This window comes from Meleagris gallopavo, chromosome 1 (assembly GCF_000146605.3).
Source record: "Meleagris gallopavo isolate NT-WF06-2002-E0010 breed Aviagen turkey brand Nicholas breeding stock chromosome 1, Turkey_5.1, whole genome shotgun sequence".
Lineage (NCBI taxonomy): Eukaryota > Metazoa > Chordata > Aves > Galliformes > Phasianidae > Meleagris > Meleagris gallopavo.
The window spans coordinates 90,320,152-90,342,918 of record NC_015011.2 but is presented as its reverse complement, the minus strand read 5'-3'; the positions used below and the strand labels follow the sequence as shown (position 1 = coordinate 90,342,918).

At 40.7% G+C, this 22,767-nt stretch overlaps 1 protein-coding gene across 2 annotated transcripts; it reads left to right on the top strand.

Moving 5' to 3' along the window:
* Nucleotides 1–12,007: 12,007 nt before the first annotated feature.
* Nucleotides 12,008–22,562, top strand: MPZL1 (myelin protein zero like 1). 2 transcript variants are annotated; one of them, XM_010721787.3, is made up of 4 exons: nt 12,008–12,303; nt 13,841–14,054; nt 20,240–20,372; nt 21,196–22,562. In XM_010721787.3, the coding sequence occupies exons 1-4, from the start codon at nt 12,097–12,099 to the stop codon at nt 21,263–21,265; spliced, it is 624 nt and encodes a 207-aa protein (XP_010720089.1). In that variant the 5' UTR covers nt 12,008–12,096; the 3' UTR covers nt 21,266–22,562. The 2 variants fall into 2 exon arrangements, with proteins under 2 accessions (XP_010720089.1, XP_010720096.1); XM_010721794.3 differs by having other exon boundaries at nt 12,012–12,303; nt 21,914–22,547.
* The last annotated feature ends 205 nt before the right edge of the window (nt 22,563–22,767 follow it).

Below are 22,767 nucleotides of genomic sequence, written 5' to 3'. Positions count from 1 at the left end.
CAGCTTCCCAGTCCTCTACCTCTGTGTAATGATACATAAAACCTTTTCAGTTGCTGTCTGACTTGCAGTGGATTAGGGAATGTGTTAATCAGCTGTGTGTCAGGGGCCCTGTCTTATCCTGACTGGGAAGAGCAGGCTGTGAGTGCCCTGTGTACTGTACAGGGTACCATCTGGTTTTACAAGGCAGGCATCCTGACAGGTTTAAATTGAAAGACTACTGAATCAAGATATCCCAGGAATAAATCAAAAAGCGTGGAAATTTTTTACATTATTACAGTGTTGGCTGTTGTCTTTCCTTTTTTTTTCTCTTTCTTTTTTGAGCTTCGCTTATCTTCATTAGTGGGATGGTCTAGGTTAGAGTTACACTGTGCATAGTGACTAGTGCAATAGAAAGGATACTGAATTCTTGTGTAAGCGGAAGCTGTGACAGGAAAGGATAAGAACGTCTGAAGTGATAGGGAATTCAAATTGCAGTGATTTATGTTTATCTTAGAACAAGAGCTATTTAGCAGAGTAAGTATTTACTTGGTATGGCGTTTCACAGTATGCTCTGAGCTATTTAGCAGAGCAAGTATTTACTTGGTATGGCGTTTCACAGTATGCTGTACCCGCACCCATAGCATGGGTGCTGTGGATATGCACTTCGATGCATAATCAACATCAGTATTGTTTTCTGAACTAGTTGAATGATTAGGTTACCCTTCAGTCAGGAAGTCTCTCCAGTGGCTCTTTCCCACCTCCATCACTTTAAAGTGATCAGATCAGTCTGCTAGCTGTCCTAAAAAAGCCTGTTTTATAGGTGATTACATCAAGTCACATGTACATTGTTCCCTTTTACTGCTGTGTCTTTCAGCTTCTGCATTTTTGTCTTCACTGTTGGGTTAGCAGTTTCCAGTTTGTGCTGCTCTACCTTTTGCCTTGAAATGCACGAGGAAAACAAGAAAGCTGATTGTCATATGAATTTCTCCTTCCAATCTGGCAGAAGATGCTTTGCAGTACATTTGCTGGCTCTTAATACACATGATGTTAAGTGGGGCTAAGGAAGCTTGCTGGATATACTTGAGGTGGGTCAAATCAGGGCAGGTGTACTTCATTTAGGTGAAATAGCCAGTGTAGGAGATCATCCTCAATTGTCTGTTTCCCATCAGTTACAATTTTTGGTAACTTGTTTTTGTAATGTTCTGAAGTGAAATATGGTGAACAAGGCTCTTTCGGTAATAAATTCTATAAAGCTGCGTATGTAACAGAACTTCCAAGATCTAATTGGTTAATGCATCTTGGAATTTTCCATTTGCTTCACTCTTGCAGTGTGGAAAGTGAAGAGTGGTGATGCTGCATACCCTAAAGCTTGACAAAGTTGGCGCAGGCACAGGTGAAAGTGCTGCCTTTAATTGGAAGAGTTGTCTCTAGAAGTGCTTTGGCATAAACTGAGAAAGTGCTATAGACAAAGGGAGAAGCAAAGCCATCAGCACTTCCAGAAAGAGAAGTCTTCCACAGGCAAGCTGTCTGAAGCAGCTGCTAGTCATTTCTTCCTAATCTTGCACAGTCATTGTTGTGCAAACGTGGTGAACAGTGAACTGGGCTAGGGTGTTGGTGTGCTTTAAAAGAAAACAATAGAAGAAATGCCTTTCTGAATATGAGCTAGTTCCTGGTCAGATTCATCATGTTACGTCACACGTGGGCATGGGAGCTATTTAAATTGGCACCTCACTGACAAATTCTTGTGAAGCAAGAATTACTTGAAATTATGTAGCATCGGTTTTTTTTCTTTTGGTTTTGTAGTCACACTGACAAAGGTTATAAGTAGTTATTAGCTTACTGAATTTGCTATCAAGTTTGGTTAGCAAGTAGTGAGCAAGCATCAGTGAAGGTGGTATGGGATAGAGTCTGCAAAGAGCTTTAAGTTTGCTTGAGCTATTGAAAGTAAGTCTCCAGTCATACCAGAATAGATTGGCCTTGTCATCCTGCTAGCTGGGGGTTGGTAATCGGTTGGATGACTTAGTTTCTATGCTGCTAGTGCTAGATTTTCTTGAAGTATCAACAGTTCACAACATAGTTATGTTTTTATTTCTTAATACCACCTGAATACCATTTCATTTCAACTTGTATTAGCATTTAGTGCTGACCTAGAATGGAGGCAGTTGTTCCAGCCTGTGACATATACCTTTGCTGTCTGTGCCTTGAATTCTTTTTGTTTCCAACTTCTGATCCTTAATACTTTAATTTCTTTAGTAGACGTTGTGACAGTTTTAGTGGATTGCTGTAATAATTCTGGGAAATGTTCTTGATGATGTGATTCTTTCTTCAATATCTCTGTCATATGTTGAGCATATGTACTCAGTTTCTCTCAGTTCTGTAGTTAAACAAACTTAAGGTTGTTCTTTTTTGTGGGAGAAGACCACTGTGTTTCAAGGAGGCTCTTTTAAGGTATATTGTTTATCTTGTTCTCTGTTATTCTTTAATCTTAGTTCCTATTTTCATGAACCTTTCCTTGTGCCCAGGGATAATCTGCTGTGTTTGCTAGCAGCTGTGTTAGTATTGCATGATTAGAGGAAAAATAGTTGTTATCAGCTGTTCCAGATACCCTTTGCACTTCAAGTAAGTTTACTTGTCCCCTTAGGTCTTTAATTGTTTCGGTTTGACTTGGTCAACAAAAACTGTTTACTTGAGCTTGAACTCTTGTAAACTGAGTTGGTAACGGAAGGAAAACCACACAAGGTTGGAAAGCGTCCCAGTCTCTGGCATAGGCAGGGAGGTATATTGCCTTGTGATCCGTGGGGAAAAATTACTAGAATGGGGCTAGATGTTATCGCCTTCTATGCTAAATACAAATCTGCCCAAACCTGACATATGACTGGTTGTGTAACTGTGGAACATGAAGCAGTTCAACAGCAATACTTGTTTGTGGAACTCTGGGCCTTCACAAGCATCTACATTCTTTTGCTTTCCAGGTTGAGGGAGTAGTACAGTAGTTAAGTGATTGTCACAGGATAGAGCAAGAAATCTGTGGCCTATCTTGCAAGGGAGCTCAGGCACTCTGCTGTTTCTCATGCTTGTCCATAGTTTCTTGTTACAAGCGTGATCTGGAGATGTAAATCCAGCGGGAGTTCTTCTGCTGCCCCTTTGTGAAATAATGTACAGCTCTGCATAACATGAAAGAAACTACCTGAAAAAAACGAGCTTGTAGAAGCTGGTACCAATGTGACTGTTAAGACTTGTCTGTAAGTTCTGTCAAATAGGTACACAGAGATATACAGGGCAAAGTGACACTGTTACTGACAGCTTTGACAGTGTTACCACAGTCTGCCTAAGGCTTTTAGGAAAACGTTATTTCTTCCACTTGAGATAAAATGCAGTGGTTTTTCACTTTTTCTCTTATCTTTGAGTCAGGCAGAGCCCAATTGACTGTGCAAAGAGGCCAACAGAAAGCAAATGTGTTAGCAGCTGTTCTTCTGGGCCCATATCTGCTTGGGGGATGATCATTCATTCCCAGCAGTAAGTCAGTGGTAGGTGTTCATAGGCAAGGTGTCAGCAGCGTTTCTGTTGCTTAGAGCTGGTAGGGTGCCGCAGGACTGGCTGTGCTACCAAAGGCAGGAAGCTCTCTTTCTTTAGTGCACTTAAATACTTGGTGAGATAGGAAACCTGAGGAACTGTTGCAGCACTGAAATGCTTTTTTGGTGATTCATGACTCAGAGTAGAGCTAGGTCGTTCTCCCCTCCTTTGGGGCAGCTGCACTTAGTCTTTGTTGCTTTGAAACTTAAGTGTTAGGAGTGGTTGGTATGATTTTTGTCTGATCATCCTTTCTGTAGCTGATTTTGCTTTGTGCTCTGTATGAATATATTGAGTATTCTGTCGAGATTTGGGCTAGAGGCTGCCATGCTGCTATGTGAGGTGAGGCCTGGCCCAGCAGCCAACATGGCAAGACTTTGGGTGCAGCTTGGGGAAGAAAAGGCAAACACCATCCAGCAGGCAGGGGACAGAGGAGCAGAGTGAGAAAATGCCCCACAGGCACCTGAGGAAGAGAAGGCAGAGGAGATGCCCCTGCAGCAGAAATTTTGGAAGAAAGTATGATGGAGCTGATATTTCCCAATATCCTGTGGAGGAGACCGTGGAAGAGGAGACTTCCACGTTGTGGCCCACAAAGGAGTGCATGCAGAAGCAGCTTCTCCTGAAGAATCGCAGCCCATGGGAAGGACCTGTACTTTTATTGGGGAAAAAGTGTTAGGAGGAAGGAGTGGCAGAGAGAAGCCATTATGGGTTGATGGTAAACCTATCTGCCACAGGCTGCATGGAGAGGGAGAAGATTTGGAAATAAATGAGTGAAGGTGAGCTTGATTTTTATTTTTTTCCTTTTTTTTTCTTCTTTTTCTCACAATCCATCTTTTAATACAATTTATTGCAAATTAAAATAACTTTCCCCAGGTCAAATGTGTTTTGCCTGTGATAGTAAGTGGTATCTCCACCCATGAGCTTTTTCATCTTATTTTCTCCCTCTGTCCTATTTGGTAAGCAGGAGAGAGAGGATGGGTGTCTGGGAGCCAGGTAGGTTCAACCCAACAAAGTGATGTGCAATAATATGTATATAGGATTATACATGCATATATGCATTTCTTATATCTATACACTCAATGAGACTTCAGGTAACACCATGATGGAGTTCTGGTGTGGAGGTGATTGGGCAGTCTCTTCTTTCTTAGGCCAAGGTATATGGCTCCTTAATGTTTGTGTGTTGTTTTTATGAAATACAGCATGTTTTGTTATTGGCTGGAATGGCCTGCCTGGATTTTTCTTCTGTGTTAAGGCTAAACTGCATCAATGAATTCTTCATCTGGAAATCTGATCCCACATCTGGATACTTCAACAGATCTCAGAGGAGTTATTTGGCTTTGTCTGCTCCTAGCTGTTGAGACCATCAAAGATAGAATTGCTCCACTACACGTTTTATTGAAAAGGAGGTAATGGTGGCCTATGGAGAAATAGGTGCCTGTAATTGTAGTAAGGAAGTATAAATTTGTGCTGCCTTTCTAAAACGTTGTAGGGAGCTGACTGCTGTTGTTTCTTGCTGGTTCTATGTGAAGACCTTTTGGTATGAGGAATAACTAAATGTCATGAAACTGTGGTTTGAGAGAGATGTCAACAGTGGACTATGTTTCACAATAACATTGTTTCTTAATGAAAACACTTTAGTAAGTGCAGATCGTTTTTGTGACTTATGACCTCCTAATCACTCAAATCTCACATCTTATTTTCCTCCTGGAAAATTACAGCTGCTAGTGAAGCAGTTGTAAACATGCAGATATGTTGACTTACTGTGATTTTTGTCAAGACCTTTAAATGTGAACTGTTGAGTCTGCTGTATTAATGCATCCATTCCTATTTTCTTGATTCATGGCTCTGTTGTCAACGTTTTACCTGTTACAACCTGCCTGAATTTTTTAAAATCCTTCTTTTATCAGATTTTTTTTTATTATTTCCTGATCTTTCATCCATAAGAGACTTAATTTATAGTTGAAATGAATGTGTTACTAGACATCTTCAAGCTAAATGAAGCAATTTGTTTGTATTACTTGGTAAACTGACAACTAGTCATTTCAGGAGGAGGACAATGTAGTTCGGAAACTGTAGCATCTGTTGATAGTCTGATAAAAGTTTCCACTTAGATTGTATTAGTACTGGTGGAATAAAATGTCTATGACTCCAGCTTTAGTTTGTGTTCTAATTTTGTTAGCACTCCTAGTGATCAAGCTGAGTTGGATCCAGAGGAATCAAGTTTATTTTGGTGTGTTCATAGCCTTAATTAATAGAACTTTTTCATTGAGTCAGTGATCTCAGGGCAGACGGGTCTCTAAAAGACTTCCAACTATGTATTAATTAGTGAAAACTTTCAGTGTCAAGAAAAGCTTTCCTTGTGAAGTGCTACCAAGCTCCATTTTCAACTTCTGCCTAGCACACTAGGTGCCCTATATTTGTATACAAAATTGTACAAGAAAAACATGAAAAACCAAATCTTGCCCTAATGTTGTTTTTTTTGTTGTTGTTTTTTTTTTCTATTAACCATCATGAAGAAAGTGTGAGCAATCAGGATACAAAGCAAAAGGAGGGGGGAGTGGAGAGGGGAAACAAAACAAAACAAAAAAAAACACCAACAGCTTAAGTGAACATTTATCTCTAAGCACTGCCAGCATAGGCACTGTTGGGTTTGTGCGGGTACTGCTGCCAAATGTTTTGGAGGCATTTTAAGAAAGCTTGAAGGAAGTGAAATAAGCTTACACTGTTTGAGCAGATCCTCCAAATTGGCTATCAGAAGGAATAAGAATGCAGTTTTGAATGTAGAGAGCAGTATAAGACAAGTGGAGGTATTCGGGCTTTGACCTGTTAGATAACTAGTCACACACATAATGCCTCTTGTACAGATTTAGTTCCCCATCACGTGCGACTTAGTCTCGATTGACCTGGACAAAGATCCCCCTGAGAGAATGGCTGCAGGGAGATCACCCTCACTGTGCTGTAGTGAGTGGTTAGCCACCTTCTCCATTGAAGTGTACCCCATTTGGAAGGTGTCAATGAAGCTCAATTAGCAGTGTCATGCTGCAATCTTTTATGAGTATTTCCTGACAAATACTGTACGCTTGATGGCCTCACCAGAAGTTGAATAGTTAACCATAATTTGTTTAACTAACTAGATGCAAATTCTTGTGATTAAGAATGCTTGTCTGCTATCCGTTCTGAATGACTTCATCTTCCTATACTTTGCTGCTGGGTAAGTATAAAGGATTCCTTCATGTAGGTGGTTTCAGAGCAATACGTCGCTCCACTCATCATAGTATCAGTGCTGACATATGCATGCCAGGGGTTTGTGTTCTGAATCAGGACTGAAATAGCTGAAAACATGCAACTCTTTCCCTAGCTTTGTACATCCTGTGACAAACATGCTGCGGTGTTATTACAATGGAACCTAGAAGTTCTGAGTCTTTGGATCTGCTTTAGCTTTCCTTCAGAGTTAGGAAGGTCTTGTTCATTTACAGCAGGTAAAGTGAAACAATACCTAGTCAGTAACGTTGGTAGGTGGAGATGCTCTATAACAGTGTCATGTTTGTTCTGGTGTGCTTATGGCAAGTTCTGCATCTCCTGCCATCAATTTGTAGCAGAAAATTGTGATCTTGTGTATGTGATATCTTCCTAATGTTACCCTTGGATCAGTTAATATTCAGTTCCCAATGATTATATTTAGTTTGTCTTTTTCAGTAGAACAAAATAGCATTTGGGATCCTGTGCTTCATAATATGACTCTCCAGCTGTCCTTGCCATATATTGACTGATTCAAGTCTGCCAGATGCCGTGCTTCTATTTTACCAATGGCACAGCTTTTTCTTTTTTACTTTTTCCCCCTCCTTCTTCTAGTCTTACATTTTACAGTGAGGTCAGTTAGTCACTAGATAGAAACAAGGCGTTCTTGTTGCCTGGATGTCAGCTGGTTGGTGCTGAGGGTAGTGTTTGGGGAACATGAGCAATGATTGCTCCTTATGGTAACCTCAGCTCACGTTCAAAGCACAGGACATCAGTAGTAACATCCTGCTGTGGTAGCTGAGTGTTCGGCTTTTAAGCTCTGATACACAGTAAATGTATTCATTCTGTGGAGAAGAAGCCAGTCAGGACCCTTCCTTTCTTTTTGTGCTTCTGGGGATTCAGTGGCCAGAGGCAAAAGCTACCTACTAGTTAATTCATGCAGATGTTGTTGATCCTGCCCTAAATAAGAACTGCTAGGAAATAGGTCATGAGACGCTTCCTGTGAGAAGCAGATAGTTTATATTTTTGTAAAAAATGTAAAGGCGGAAAGATGTAGATAAGCTTGCAATTGAAATAACTTAGAAAAGAATCACAGTATCTATTGACAAAAGCCCAGAAGTACTCCTCAAATCCAGAGTAAAGTGTATCTTGCTCTTTGTTATTGTACGAAGTGGAGTTCTTGGACTACTGTCAGCTGTGCAGGTGGCTGGAAACTCTGAAACTCTGGGAAGTTTCAGCTATATCTTCTAACTGAGGAAAAGTGAAAAAACATTGTTCAGGTTGAGTCAGAGAGGCATGTGGCACTGGTCCATGGTGATAAATGCAGTGGTAGAAGGCTCTGGGGGAAGAAGTGTGCTGTGCTTTAGTTGTATGCAGTGTGAACTGATAACTTAGCATTGACAAAGATGTCAGACTGAGATTATTCCTTGAACAGAAAAGACAGACCCTGAGCAGAGAAGGTCTGAGTAGTCAGTGCAGTGATGGCAATTGAACGTGTTCTGCAGTGAGATCCAGAGGCAAGCTACCAAGGAAAGAGATGTGAAAATAGAGAGCCTTGATGCAGGATGAAGGTCCAATTTGGGAAAAATAAGAAGAGGTAGGATGGAAGGATGGAGGAAGAGTGTCTTATCCTATTTGAGGAATAGAAGAGTTGCCTGGGAAAGAAGATGAAGATGGAGCACTGGTCCCAAGGCTTGGCAGGAGATGAACCATTGAACTTTGGATTTGAAGTATTTTCACTGGAATGTGATGGCTGAGAGTTTAATTTTTGAGGATTGATGTAATCAGAGTAAAACAACTCCAGCAACACTACAAAATAAATGATGGAAGAGGAGGCCCATTTAGAGGATTGGTGGGGGAAAAAGCACGTTTCTGTTGAGAGGAATTAAAGCAATTGAAGGTTAGAAGATGTTTTCAGATGGAAATACCAGGACTTCAGGAATTTGGAAAAGACAGTAGGATGAATGAGGTTTGGTGGGAGAAGAGCAAATAATGCATGTTTATCTTTGCCCAACTTGGCTTGCAGAGCTTCCATTCCTCAGGCTGTGCTCTCTCTGATGGCGTCCTGATAATTTTTTTTCTTCTTAAATAGAATTAAGGCTCAGAAAGCGTGAGGCATGAACCAGTAGATAAATGTGATTGGAATATGACTCCAAATTCAACTCTCTCCAACTGAAGTATTTAAATAGATAAAAGATATGGAAAAGGTATATCAGTCTGGTTAAAGTGGAAAGAGAAGATGAGGATCTAGGGATGGAGATTATCTATGTGGTTTTATGGTAAGGGAGATGAAGGAGTTCAAGGTAGTGGGAATTGCTACTGTATACCCAAAGGTATGAGTGGAGGGCTAAGGGTGTACAAATATCAACACTGTGGCCTTTCTACTACTTCCAAGTTGTGATGTCTCCTGCTATAAGACAGCACGGGGAAGAAAACAATGTTCTAATGATGTGTGCTGAAGGAACAAATGATGAGTTACCTGTTTATTTATTCATTTTGGGGCACTCCAGTACGGAAAGAACATTGAGGTGCTGGAGCAGGTCCAAAGAAGTGCAACAGGGCTTGTGAAGGGCTTGGAGAACATGCCCTACGAGGAGAGACTGAAGGAACTGGGGCTGTTTAGTCTGGGGAAAAGGAGGCTGAAGGGAGACCTTATTGCTCTCTTCCCACATCTGAAAGGTGATTACAGTGAGAGTGGGGTTGGTCTCTTCTCACTGGTGACAGGACGAGAGGAAATGGGCTCAAGTTGTGCCAGGGTAAGTTTAGTTTGGATAACAGGAAACACTTTACAGCAAGGGTTGTTAAGCACTGGAATAGGCTCCCCAGGAGGTGGTTGAGTCACCATCCCTGGATGTGTTTAAAAACTCTTTGGATGTGGTGCTCAGGGACATGATTTAGCGGAGGGTTGTTAGGGTGGTGTGGTTAGGTTGTGGTTGGACTTGATGATCTTTAAGGTCTTTTCCAACCTGAGTGATTCTACGATTCTATGTTGGGGCAAGGGAGAGAACGAGCAAAGAAAGTTGTGAAGTTGAGACAACAAATAGAAAGTGAAAACTAAACTGTCTGTAAAATCCCTGTACAAGTTATTACATAATTCCTGCCTTTCTGACTGTAGGAAGATGGATTTCTTTACTACATTTCTCTCACGTGTTGTTACTAAGTTAGAACAGGGATTTCTTTAGAAGCTGATCTGTGCTTCCCACTCCCTGTTTGTGGCAAGGAGTTCTCTGTACCACGTACAAGCAGACAATGTCTGTGCAGACTATTTGTCCTCCTACATAAATGCTGAGGGCATCTTGCTTGTTTTACGCTTGAAAGGAAGACTTGTTCTGTGGTTTGGACTCAAAACAATGGATTACTTTTTTCTTCTCCACTCCATTAGCTGGAAAAAAATACATAAAGCACAGCAGCTCTGAGTTCATTTAATTGAATTGCTAGAAGCCTTTGTATGTTCCAAACAAATATTTGGTAATTATTTTACAAAAGAATATTTTTTGGCTCACAGAATACATACAAGAGAAAAAGAAGCTCTTGATGAAAATTCCCCTCCCTTAGGGTGCTGTTTCTCTTTCACTCATTTGAAATGAGAGCAATGGTGACAGGGTAGTCAGAAGAATCAGGGATAACCTGATGGGACTGAAGAGAGTGAATATGAGGAGTGAACAGCGTGGCCTTTGAATGGCAATGTAAATGAATGGTGGCTTCTGTTTTTGGTTATTGTAATTAAACTGGCACGCTTAATTCTTCCACCCTTGCAGTGCTTACATGCTCATTCCACGTCGCCTGGGCACGTGCTGTGCCTCACCCTTGTTTGCAGTGCCAGTTGAGTGAGAGACAGCAGTTCCTTACAAAGCCTTGCACATGCTGATTGCTTGGTTTATCCAGCTGGCCAGGGTGTTTTCATCTCCTTCATTGTTCAGTGATTTCACAGATTGAATGACCACTTCCAGAGCCTGCATGTGGTCTGCCATGCAGGGCCAGCTGCCATTACCTGCTGTGCTTGTGGCCCTTTTCTGCAGTCGGTCAGATGGACTTGCCCATTAGTCACGGGGTGAGGGAGGGACTGAATGGTACAGCTTGTGCAGGTTTTGTTCCTTGGCAAACCAGGCTCACAGTTTCACGTGTAAAAGCTGGTTTCTAAAATCTCTCTATGGAATATAGGCTTAGCTTAGTTTTAAGCCCTGATTAAAAACAACCCAGTTTATGACAATAGGTACCTCCTTAGGATGATTGTATTGCTTGAAAGAAGCTTGTTATCAAACTCCCAAAGGTTACTGAGCTGGTAGCTGTCACTGACTAAAAGCATAAAACCCATCATTTAAGGACTAACGTGGGTGTCCCGGTTTTTGTTTTTAAAAACTGTCTTCAACTGCGATCTTTATTTTCAGTTGGCTACTTTGAGAACTAGTTTATTCAAGTTAATAAATCAAGATACTGAACAGACAGGAGGGCATGCTTTCCACCTATAGTAAGAAAGTAAGGCCTTATAGGATGTTGTAGCCTAAAAACATAAGAACCTCATGATCAGAAGAAGCTTGCTTGCACTGTCTCTCCACTTAAATCTGAACAGTGTCTTTGCAGTTTAAACTATACCAGATAACAAACTTGGTTAATATATTCTTTCACATCCTGAAGAATTTCATGTACTATGTAGAGGAATACCACTGGTACAATCGTGAAATTAACCTTGTGATTCTAGTCTGTTTGCTGCTTTGACTGTACATAAGCCTCATGATGGAAAGAAATCAAGCTACTCTCATGCTTCTGGAGTGTACATGGGTGATATTTTTTATTTCTTGAGGTCTTGGTCACGAAGACCTTGAGGCATGGCAGAGAGTAGAATCAGGTAGCATAGCTGGGAGCCAGAGAAGTTTACCGCTTAGCTTGGTAGAGGTGAGCTTTTGTTCCACCTACAGCTGAGAGAAGCTGAAGAGATAGGAAACAAGATGTGAGTTGGAGAGGAAACTGAGTAATAGCAGGATCAAGATATTAGTTCCTCCAGTGGGTCTTATTTTTTAAATTCTCTGCTGACAGCTAGTAGGGAAGAGTGCAAACGCATCCTTTGCACTATACAAATGATTTCCATAAACTGTTGTAGAGGAAACATCTGTGGGTGGAAAACATCCTGTAACAGATAATACACGGAAAGAGTAGTGAACTGACCTGCTGTATACTTGCTTGTATTGTAAGTATAATGCACCATCTCTGCACATCTTGCTTGCAAAATTGTTGCTCTTTGCAATTTTCCCCTAAAAAGTGATGTGATACAAACAGTTACCACTGCAACTTCCTGACTCTCAAACAGCACTGATGCCTCTTGTTTTACTTCTTTCTTCTCTTTACCTTTTCTATACAGTCAAAGTATCGGCAGTAGAAGTCACCACACCAGAGGAGATATTTGTGGAGAATGAAACAGACGTAAAGCTTCCATGCACGTTTACATCCGTGGAGGTGATCAGCAGTGCAGCATCTGTTTCTTGGAGTTTTCAACCAGAGGGAGCAGCAACTCGTATCTCAGTAAGGAATGGCTGTAGGGAACCTAGCGGGGGTGGGAGGCTGTGAAACTATGCAGAGATCTTCTGCTTGGTTTTAAAGGCAGTAAATATGGATTGAAGCCTTCTTTCATGTGTCTTGTCTCCATCATCTGATTTCGGTGTGACTTTATTTTGTTTTTTAAGAGCTGCTTAAGAGTATTGCAACATGGTAGATCTTGGCAAAGGCTGGGGCATGCAGCAGCTCCAAAAGGTACTAGAAGTTTTTCAGTCAGAGGAGCAGTATGTTCAAGTGGTAGCCATATAGAGGAAGCAGATGAGCATCTGGGAATCGTAGAAATTCTGTATCCTCTTGTACAATACATAACACTATAATAGTGACAATTTGGATTACGTGAGCAGTTTCACAGTTCATTTCCAAGTATATGTTGCTTATTTTCTGCATTTGTACTGCTTAAGTTCCCTTTAAAAGGGTTTGGAGTACCAGACTCTCTAGTTTCAGAATGGGCAACCTTCAGATCAAGGTAGGAACAGGTAAAAAGATGGGAGATGGCTTGGATGGAAAGAGGACTGGCTTGTAACCAGTTTCTTCTGTGGAACAGGAACTCCTTTATAAAGAGGGCTGTAGAAAAAGGAAGTTGAAATATAGTCCTAGATTTCTTTAACCAAGCTCCAGAAGCTGAACTGCAGAGAATTCAGATTGAGTTTTAGTCGAGCTAAGATTGTTTCATTCTCTTTCAGAATGTGAGACAAAGAATGAATAATCTCCTGTAATACAGCCTTGATCACTCTCTAAGGTTATGTTCAGTGCTTAAACATCCCATATGTCTGAAAGCAGACTGCTGTCCTGTAGAGCTCTTCTACTGCTGTAACTTATAAATTTGGACAGGTATAATGAGAAAAGGTGCAGTTTCTCCTTGAAAGATTTTTTTATTCAACTTTAAGGATTTAGCTCTTTTCTGATTTTTAGGTGACTATATTTAATCACCTTAAAGGTTTCTGGAACACAACTAGATGCACTATAAATTGCTAGTGGAGTATTCTGGGAAACAGAGGGGAGGAAGGTATTGTCTGTTAATTAAGCTATACTGTGGTTGTGAGTCACACACAGTAATACACAAGATAGGAAACTTGGTATCCTTTTCCTGCTAGGCCAAGCAAGGTTTCCTTTGCCTGAAAGACAGATGGCTGTGATCCAGAACAGTTCTATACTTTAATTATCCCCAGTTTACGAATATTTTTCTCTTCTCCTCAGCTCTTTGTCTGCCAAATACTATGTCCTCAAAAATGAGAGAAAGGAAGAACAAAGAAAACCAAACCTTGCAGTCTATTATGATAGTATAATTGAGGCATAAGCCATAGCATTTGTTACATGATTAAGATGCAGCAAGCCAAATTAATGTGGTGAGGCAGGAGGCAAAACAGAAGAAAAACATAAAATCTGTAATACTAGCTGAGTATTATATAGTGAATTCTAGGATAATGCTGTAACAGCAAGAAAGTATAGTGTCTCCATAATATCTAATTGAATTGTTCTTATATCTTCTCTTCCTTTACTACAGTTTTTCTATTACTCTAATGGAAAGCCGTACACTGGAAAGGACATACCATTTAAAGACAGGGTCACTTGGGCTGGAGATCTTAACAAGAAAGATGCTTCTATCAGTATATCAAACATGCAGTTCCAGGACAATGGCACTTATATTTGTGATGTCAAGAACCCACCTGATATTGTTGTCAAACCAGGAGAAATCCGGCTTAGAGTTGTGGAGAAAGGTATTCATCCTCTGTGATTTTATTTTACATTTTTTCCCTCTTCTGTACTTGTTTCACTTTTCTGGGGGGAGGGGGACCTATTTGTTTTTTTTTTTTAGTTTTGGAACCCATGAAGTATGTGTACTAAAGAATGTGGGGAGAGGGAGAGGGAAAAATCTGCCCTGAGCTTCTACTGATAGGCAGTGAGATACTACTATCTTCCATGCAAAGGTGTTTGTGTTGGATGTGCACTTAATCTCTTTCACACATATATTCTTATATTATCCGTACTGACTCTAACAAACTGAGAGGGCTGGCTACTTTCAGTCATTTAATTCTGACTATTATTATTCACTAACAGTTATCGCAGTTCAAGAGCACTTAGATTCCATATGTCAATTTGGCTCTTTATTTCCCCTGGCCACCCAAAACATATGGTTTTTCTACATAAGCTGGAGGTCAGCCAAGGTATGACAGTTCCTGCAAAGAAACAGTTCTCACAGTGATCAGATTTTCAAATTTGTATTTAATAAGACAACAAATGTTGAATTCATAAATGACAGTGCTGATACTGCTATTCCACTAGATTTTAATACGTTAGAGGAGATGATCATGTGCATTCCCTAGTTTAGAATGATCCTGCTGCCATAAAACGTATATTTACTCCGTGTACTGTAGGCAAGGTCTACATCCACCTCTTTTACAGAGTAGCTCAAGTTGGATGAGACCTTATGGAGGTCGCTAAGTGCTTTCTGTTTCGTAGAATTTTGAAATGTATATATAATAGGTCAGTTTATTTTCTTATACTGTACTAAAAGTCTATGAAGAAGCAAAGACATTCTGTCTCGGCAAAGCCTGTTCGTTTGTTTAATTTGAGTTAAAATCTGAAGACACTTCAGTACATTAATTCAGCTGATATTTTTTTGTCAGACTTGCATGCTGGCTTCAGTGAGATAAGGAAAAATGAAGCCTGAGGATCATCTGTGAACAATCAAATGGAATTTAGTATGCATGGATGACTCTGCATTTCATAGAATCATAGAATATCCCAAGTTGGGAGGAAGCCCCAGGGATCAGCAACTCCAACTCTTGACTCCGCAGAGGATCACCCAAAAAATCAGACCCTATATCTGATGGTGTTGTCCAGACACTTCTTGAAGTCTGGCAAGCTCAGTACCATGACCACTACCCTGGGGAGCCTGTTCCAGTGCCTGATCACCCTCTCAGTGAAAAACCTTTTCCTGATTATCTAACCCTGACCCTCCCCTGACACAGTTCCATGCCATTACCTCGGGCCCTGTCACTGTCACATAGAGCAGAGCTCAGCGCTGCCCCTCCACTCCCTGTGAGGGTCTGCAGCTGCCATGAGGCCTCCCCTCAGCTCCTCTGCTCTGTGCTGAACCAACCAGGGGACCTCAGCTGTTCCTCATGTGTCTTGCACTCTGGACCTTTCACTATCTTTGTTACCCTCTTTTGGACGCTCTCTAATAATTTTATCTCCTTTTTTGTACTTTGGTGCCCAAAACTGCACTCTGTGCTCAAGTTGAGGCCTCAATACTTTGTATCACATGGAGCAGGCTGCAACAATTCAGACCTTTTTGAACACCTTGTAAACAGATTTTCAAACTGTAGGCCAATAGCTGTAGCTATAATCCTATTTTGCCTTCTGACTGTACATGAAAGTACTACTCATGTAATAGGTTGTAGCACATCCAGATCTGAGCTCATCTCTACTTCTTTTCCTCTTTATATAAATTTACTTGTTCTGAATCATTTATCTGGCATTGTACGTTAATCAATGGCACTGTCAGGGCTTAACCTGAGTAAGCAGTTTAGCGCTACACAGCTGCTTGGTTCCCTCCTCCCCCTGCAGGGGGAAAAGGGGGAGGAAATTAGGAGGGCAAAAGTTAGAAAACTTGTGGTTTGAGATCAAGACAGCTTCATAAGAAAGAAGAAAAATAAAAGAGGGGAAAAAACAACAACCTGCAACCAAGCAAATAAACTCAATCAATGCACAGTGCAGTTGTTCACACTACCTGACCAATGCCTAGCCAGTCCCTCAACACCAACAGTTCTCCTGGCCAAGTTCCCCCTGGTTTTGTTGTTGAGAATAACATTATATGGTACAGAGTATTTTAACTGGTGGTTTCTTCTCCAGCTTCTTATGCACCCCCAGTTGTCCCCCTAATAGGACAGTGAGAGAAACTGTTATAAAATCCATGACTCTGTGTAAGTACTGCTCAGCAACAACTGAAACATCATTGTATTGTTATTACTATTCTCATTACAAATGTAAAGCATTATACCATACCAGCTACTATGAAGAAATTCTACTCCAACCAAAATGAGGACAGTATCCACCCCTTATTCCATATCATTTATGTCATGCCTGGGTACTGTGCTTTCCAATGCATCCCCCAACAGCTATTACCAGCTATTGGACTCTAATACATAGTAAGGCAAGCAAGCCCCATGCAAGCATGGAGGCCTGCATACTAGCAGCTAAGCAGCTCTAGCATCTATTTGTTCTCCACAATCCAATAAAATCTGTAATCATCTCACAGGATTTGACTTGGCTAAGCAGCAAAGCACCACACCACTGCTTGCTTGTTCTTTTTTGTTCAGTGAATGGAGAAAGAGAATTGGGAATCATGAGGGCAGAAGTTAGAAAGACAGCTTAATAGGAAAGGAAACCAACAACAGCAGCTTAAATAACCCAATCTCACAAGTGATGCACCACACGATTGCTTAGTACCAGCCAACTGCTACCCAGCCAGTCCACAAACAATGACAGCACACCCAGCCATCTATTCAGTTTTATTGTTGAGCATGGCATCGTGTGGTACAGAATATTCCTTTGATCCTCTGATCTTGGGTCAGCTGCCCTGTGAATGTCCTACATGGTCATGCATACCTCACACGTTTAAATTATCTTAGACCATAGGTGCTTGGCTGGCCTTACATTTTGGTTTAGTCATCTGATATATTGCTGTTGCTGGCTCAGCTGCTCAAAATTGCTAAGCTAACTCAGCTGATTTTCACTGCAGTGCCTCCACAGCATTTGCTCAAAGGCTCGGCTCCTTCAACTACACTGGAAGGACCCTGTTGGTGAGGAGAGAAGGAAGGCTGTTGTTATGTTAGCATACGTGAATCTGGGAAGCACTACTATTCAAAGCCTAAATTATATGAATTTGTAGGCAATTCCAAGTCCTCTACGTTAGGTTGTCCCCTACCTGTAACAGGAAGCTACTTAAAACAGTGCTTGACACAGCTTGTGTTACCTGGAAGCAGTCCATCTTTGATCTGAACTCTCATGAGAAGAAAACTAGAGTTGTTTTATGGAAATTGTTATCCTTACCTTCATTTGAAAGCTTCAGTTTATGAAATAGGGACGAAACTAATCCTACTAGCACATTGTCAGAGAAAATGGGATGCTTTGAATTAAGGTGATTTTTAGCGAAAAACATCCCTTGAAAAGACTGACTTTTTGACTTATGTTAAGCCATGAATTTACACATCAGCTTTGAAAGCTAACACTTAGGTATGTAACTGGGACTATCTTTTACAATGAAATCATTGACTGCTCTGCCCTGTTTATGAGTGTTTATGAGGAATTCATGTCAGTGCAGTACTGAAGAACATCAGAAAAGAAGGGGTAGGAGGCATAATTCTCCAAGTAAGCTATGTGGTCATGAAATTATGAAAGCCTTTCTGTAGTCTGTAGGATTGTGTTCTGAAAGGCAGTAAAGCCTCTAGGTTTACAAACAGTTGCATCTTGCAACCTTTTAAAAACTCTGTCAACAGAACTTCTGTTTTTGATCCAAATCCAGCCAACTGAATCAAAGAAGCAACAAATCTGCCAGGTTACATGGTGTCATCATTTTAATATCACTTTTTCAGCAGATAACACTATAGCTTTAGATTGCTACTTTCTTGTTATGAACGTGTTGTTTTTGCTTTATTTTTCTCCCTTGAGTACATGACAGGAGGTGGTCTGCTGACAGAAATACATGTCTCTTTTGATACTTCTGCAAACAAAAAAATTATCCCCTGGAAAGGGGAAGAAAAACAAAAACTGTGAACTCCCACTTCTTAAATGCCTCAAAATAAATATGTTTATCTTTGCATGAGGCTGAAAAGCATTATTATTTGTAAGACTCTTCTCCTTCATGGCAGATGGATCTTTGGGTTACCAGGTTTGTAAAAGAAAGGATGTCTTCTTCTATGTTGTGGCACTTACGTCTTCATCTTTAATTTCTTTCTGAAACTTGTTGTTACAAACTGGTATCAAATACTGGAGGAAGCTAGGAAAGCTGCCAATAGGATACTCAGTCAAATGGGGGTATGTATCAATTGGACAGATCAGTACATTGGGAAAGGTGTTACAGCAAAGGTGTGATGATACCTGGCACAATAGAGAGGTGCTATAAAGGAAGGAAAGAAGATTGCTCACTCTTATCAGAAGATTCTAGGCTCATAGAGGAAAACTTCTGCAAGAAGAAATCCTTCCCCCATAGCAATCAGCCTTTAAATGAGATCTAAGAGTGGTGCAGCCAGGCTCCACCCCTTCTGGTCACACAGCTGAATTGCTTTCACCTGTGCTTCCCAGGGCTGACCAGGTCCTTTCCCCAGGTGATCAATCAATGGTTTAGGCCATGACTCAACAGTTTACCATACAGGGTATCATTAGTAAAATGGCTAGGGATCATGTAACCCTTTTCTTGGAAGTCATTAAAGTCAAAATGAACAATACTAGATGTTGTGTGGTGCCCTTGCACCATCACGGTACTGTATTGTGCTATTCCCTTCTATACAGGTGTGTCAAAACGGAATTGATCTACATACTGCAAACTTGTTGGGAATGCTTTGTATAAGCATGCTATGTGGTCCTGGCTGGAACAAATCCAGCCCACCTTTCAAATGGATTGTTTAGCCTGCAAAAAAGATAAAAGACTCAGGGAGATCTTACCAATGATTATTAATATCTAGTGAGAGAAAGTATCTGAAGAAGACTGAGCTACGATCTTTAGAGACAGGAGAAGCAGCAATGGACAGACTTGCCAATACGATAAATTCTATCTCAACATAGGAAAACACATTTTTACTATAAATGTGATTGAGCACTGGAATGGACTTATAGAGAGTTTGTGGAGCCTCCATCATTGGAGATAGTGAAAACCCAACTGGAGAGAGTACAGAGAAGGCTGCGTAAGCTGACCCTTCTCGGACCGGGGGATTGGCCTAGATGATCTTGAGACATCTGTTCCAACCTCAATGATTCTGTGATGGTCAGATCCAAGTGTCTGAGATGGATTTTCTATGTAATGTGTCGTACCTGTTGCATCTTATGCCAATTCACTGGAATTTGGTGCAGGTAGCTAGCATAGGAATGGATTCTGGTAAGAAGGCTTCCAATTGAAGATATTCATTGCATTAAGCAAGATGAGAGGGAGAATGTTGTTTGCAAATGAAAAAAGATATAATGGTGCTTTGTGTATTCTTTCTCTTGTAAATCTTTTGTACTCATTCTCTGATTGGCTTTTATTTCTGGCTGCTCTTTCTTGGCCTCCCCTTCCCCCAAATTGTACTGGGGAAAACGTGAGTAAAGCAATACTGTGTTCCTGTAAGCATATTGCTAATAACTTTCAGTGAACCTGACTTAAGAAGGAGAAGAATGACTCTATAAAAATGTATAGAGATGTATTTGAGACACCAGAAGCATGTATAAATGCTCTTAGAGTGATCGTGGGTAGTAATTGGGCTGACTGCTGCATGCTACCCAGAGAACACCCAGCATTCAGCACTCTTAGTTGATCAGTGATGTGCAAAGTGCTTTCCAGTATGCCTGCCTTTTCCTGTTGACCTCACTGAGAGCTACCAGATGAACATAACTTTTTTTCTCAAGTACAAAATAAGATAGGATTATTGTCATTATCACTTGTGTTCCTTCACATGTAAAAAATTCTCGATATAAAGTCTCTTCTGAAGGATGGTAACTTAAAGAATGCTCTTGGTGTCTGATTTGTTCATACATTATTCTGCTAGCTGCCTGCTATTGCTACCATTTAGGCCGCATGTTTTAATTCCTGGGTATGACATCAGTGCTTCTGCTGTAAAAGAATCCACAGTCAAGAACATGTGTCATTTGCACTTCTGTTATTCAGGGAATGCAGAAGAGTTGAATGTTTTCTCCCTTCTCTCCCCAGACAGCCTGCCTGCGTTCCCCATTGCCATGGTGGCAGGGATAGTCATCGGTACGGTTACAGGTCTCACACTGCTCATCTCTATTGTCGTGTGTCTTGTTATGAGAAAGAACAACTCTAAAAAACGTTACTCTGGGTAAGAGATCTCTCTCCTCACCTGTTAATGATGTGAGGAACAGCAGTAGGATCAGAGGGAGGGCTTAGAGGTGGGTAGGAGTTGGGTCAGCCAGGGCTTGGCAACCATGGCTAGATAAAAGGTACGGCCATGTCTTAGACTGATCATCTGTCTATAATGGTTATCTTTTTTGCTGTGCTTGAAAAGACCTACTGAGCATGAGTTACACTTGAAAATCAATAAATATGAACTGTTGATCCCCTGCCACAAACTTTTATGCCCTGTGAACACTTAATTGAAGATCCCCTAGCTGCTTTGTTCCCCTTTTCTAGTCCCTCATCCCTCTACCTTCCCCCTTGCCAAAGGAAAACTGCCACACATGAAATTTTAAGAAACAATCTGTTGAGATTAAGGCTGAATTTTTCAATTTCCAGTGTTACACTCCTAAGCCTGGAGTACACTTGCCAACATTGCGTTCATCACCACTCTAATAAGAAAGGAAGGAGTAGCCACTTCAAATCCATTCTCATTTGCTGTTTATTTCTAGTTAACTGTTGCCATCCCTGAAAAGTTTTTTTGTGTGTTAAAATATCTCCAAAATGAAGCATAAATCTTTTGAGGTGGCGATGAAAGAAAGCAACTAGACGTGATAAAAGCAAACTTGAGTCCTGTGGTGATGGAGCTTGGTGGTGGTAGGGGAAGCACTTTCTCGTTTCTCCTTCTCTAACTAGCTGGTTATTTCTCTAAGAAAGGATGAAAATTATGTCTTTAATCTTAGAAATGAAATCACAATTAATAACTTTTTTTCTGTTCTTTCCCCAACAAATATTCCTGCTTCCTGCAGGTTCTTTTGGTTGCCTGTAGGGTGGAAGAAAACAGCTCAAAAAATAAACTCGTGGAGATTTCTAAATTGAGCTTTACCTTCTCCTTCTCTCAGTTGGAGAGCTTAGAGAAAGTGAGTTGGCTTTTCCCAATGGTAAAGCCGAGTGCAGTGAAGGCAGTGGTATGTGCTCAAAATTGTGCGGAAAGTCTGCTTTCCACTTTCTGCATGCGTCCTTCCCCTGAAAACTGAGAAGGAGTGTCATGCACCAAAAGTGCACATGAGATGGTTCACATGCTTTGCTTCTGAGTGACCCTGCTGTTCAGTGTCCTCCTGCTGAAGAATATGTGCTGGAGCTGAGCCTGGAGAAGTAGCTTATGTGCTGTAATTTCTTGTCGTAGATTTAACTACTCTCTCAGGGAAGTAATCTCTGAAGATTAAATACTGCTTTTGATGACCATGCCAGCTCTGCATGACATGCTAAGAGAAATCAAATGTGCTGTGACCCCCTTCAATCTTACAGACTTTCTTCTCCATGATACTAACCTAGTGAGTGGTGGTAGTGGTGAGATGCACTTACTCTTGGATAACAACTGCCTTGAACTGAGGTGGGCTGGGGCACTGCATGGCCACAGTTTCCGTTCATGATCTGACTTTGGTGTTTTTTTGTTTTTTGTTTTTATTTTTCCTTTCTGCCTTGGTGTGCTGGGATCGGATCCTGCTTATCTTCCTCTCCTTACAGAGATCCTGATATAGACGCCAGATTGGGAATGTAGCAGGGCTGGGTCTTCTCTTCCAGTCCCACTAGACACCATGGTAACTAATCAAGTTGGTGGTTGCTGTTAATACCTGTGTGTATGTGTACACATTTCCTCTTCTTTTGCTGACTAACCAGCCAGCTCTATGCTCACATAACTCCACTGTAATTTGTGCTGGAATCTGTTGGCAAAAGGGATGATGCATTTCACTGGATGCTTGGGTTTCATTGTCTCATGTCTAGCTGGGGTGGGATTGCTTCTCTCAAATGGTGTCCCTCCATCTCTTCCCGCAGTGAACTTGCCGGTGCATTGACTAAAGCAAAAGAAAGTCCTTTTTGTGTCAGGATAAAAACAAATTCCCTGTTAAGTGTTCTTGTGGCTCAGAGCTCTGCCACTTGAAAACTTACAGTTGCAGTGATTTATGTGCACGAGCTGCTTAAAAAGAAATTATAACTTTTAGCTAGTATGGATCTTAGGAATTTTATGAATAAAGCAAACAATTCATGATTACGTCATCTTGGTCACAGAAGAGCTGCTCTGTCTCTCAGATAGAGTAGAAACCCCTTGCTCTGGTGACTGAGTTTGCAATCTTTTTCTTTTTCTTTTTCTTTTTCTTTTTCTTTTTCTTTTTCTTTTTCTTTTTCTTTTTCTTTTTCTTTTTCTTTTTCTTTTTCTTTTTCTTTATTTCTTTATTTCTTTATTTCTTTATTTCTTTATTTCTTTATTTCTTTTTTTCTTTTTTCTTTTTTTCTTTTTTTCTTTTTTCTTTTTCTTTTTTCTTTTTTTCTTTTTTCTTTTTTCTTTTTTCTTTTTTTCTTTTTTTCTTTTTTTCTTTTTT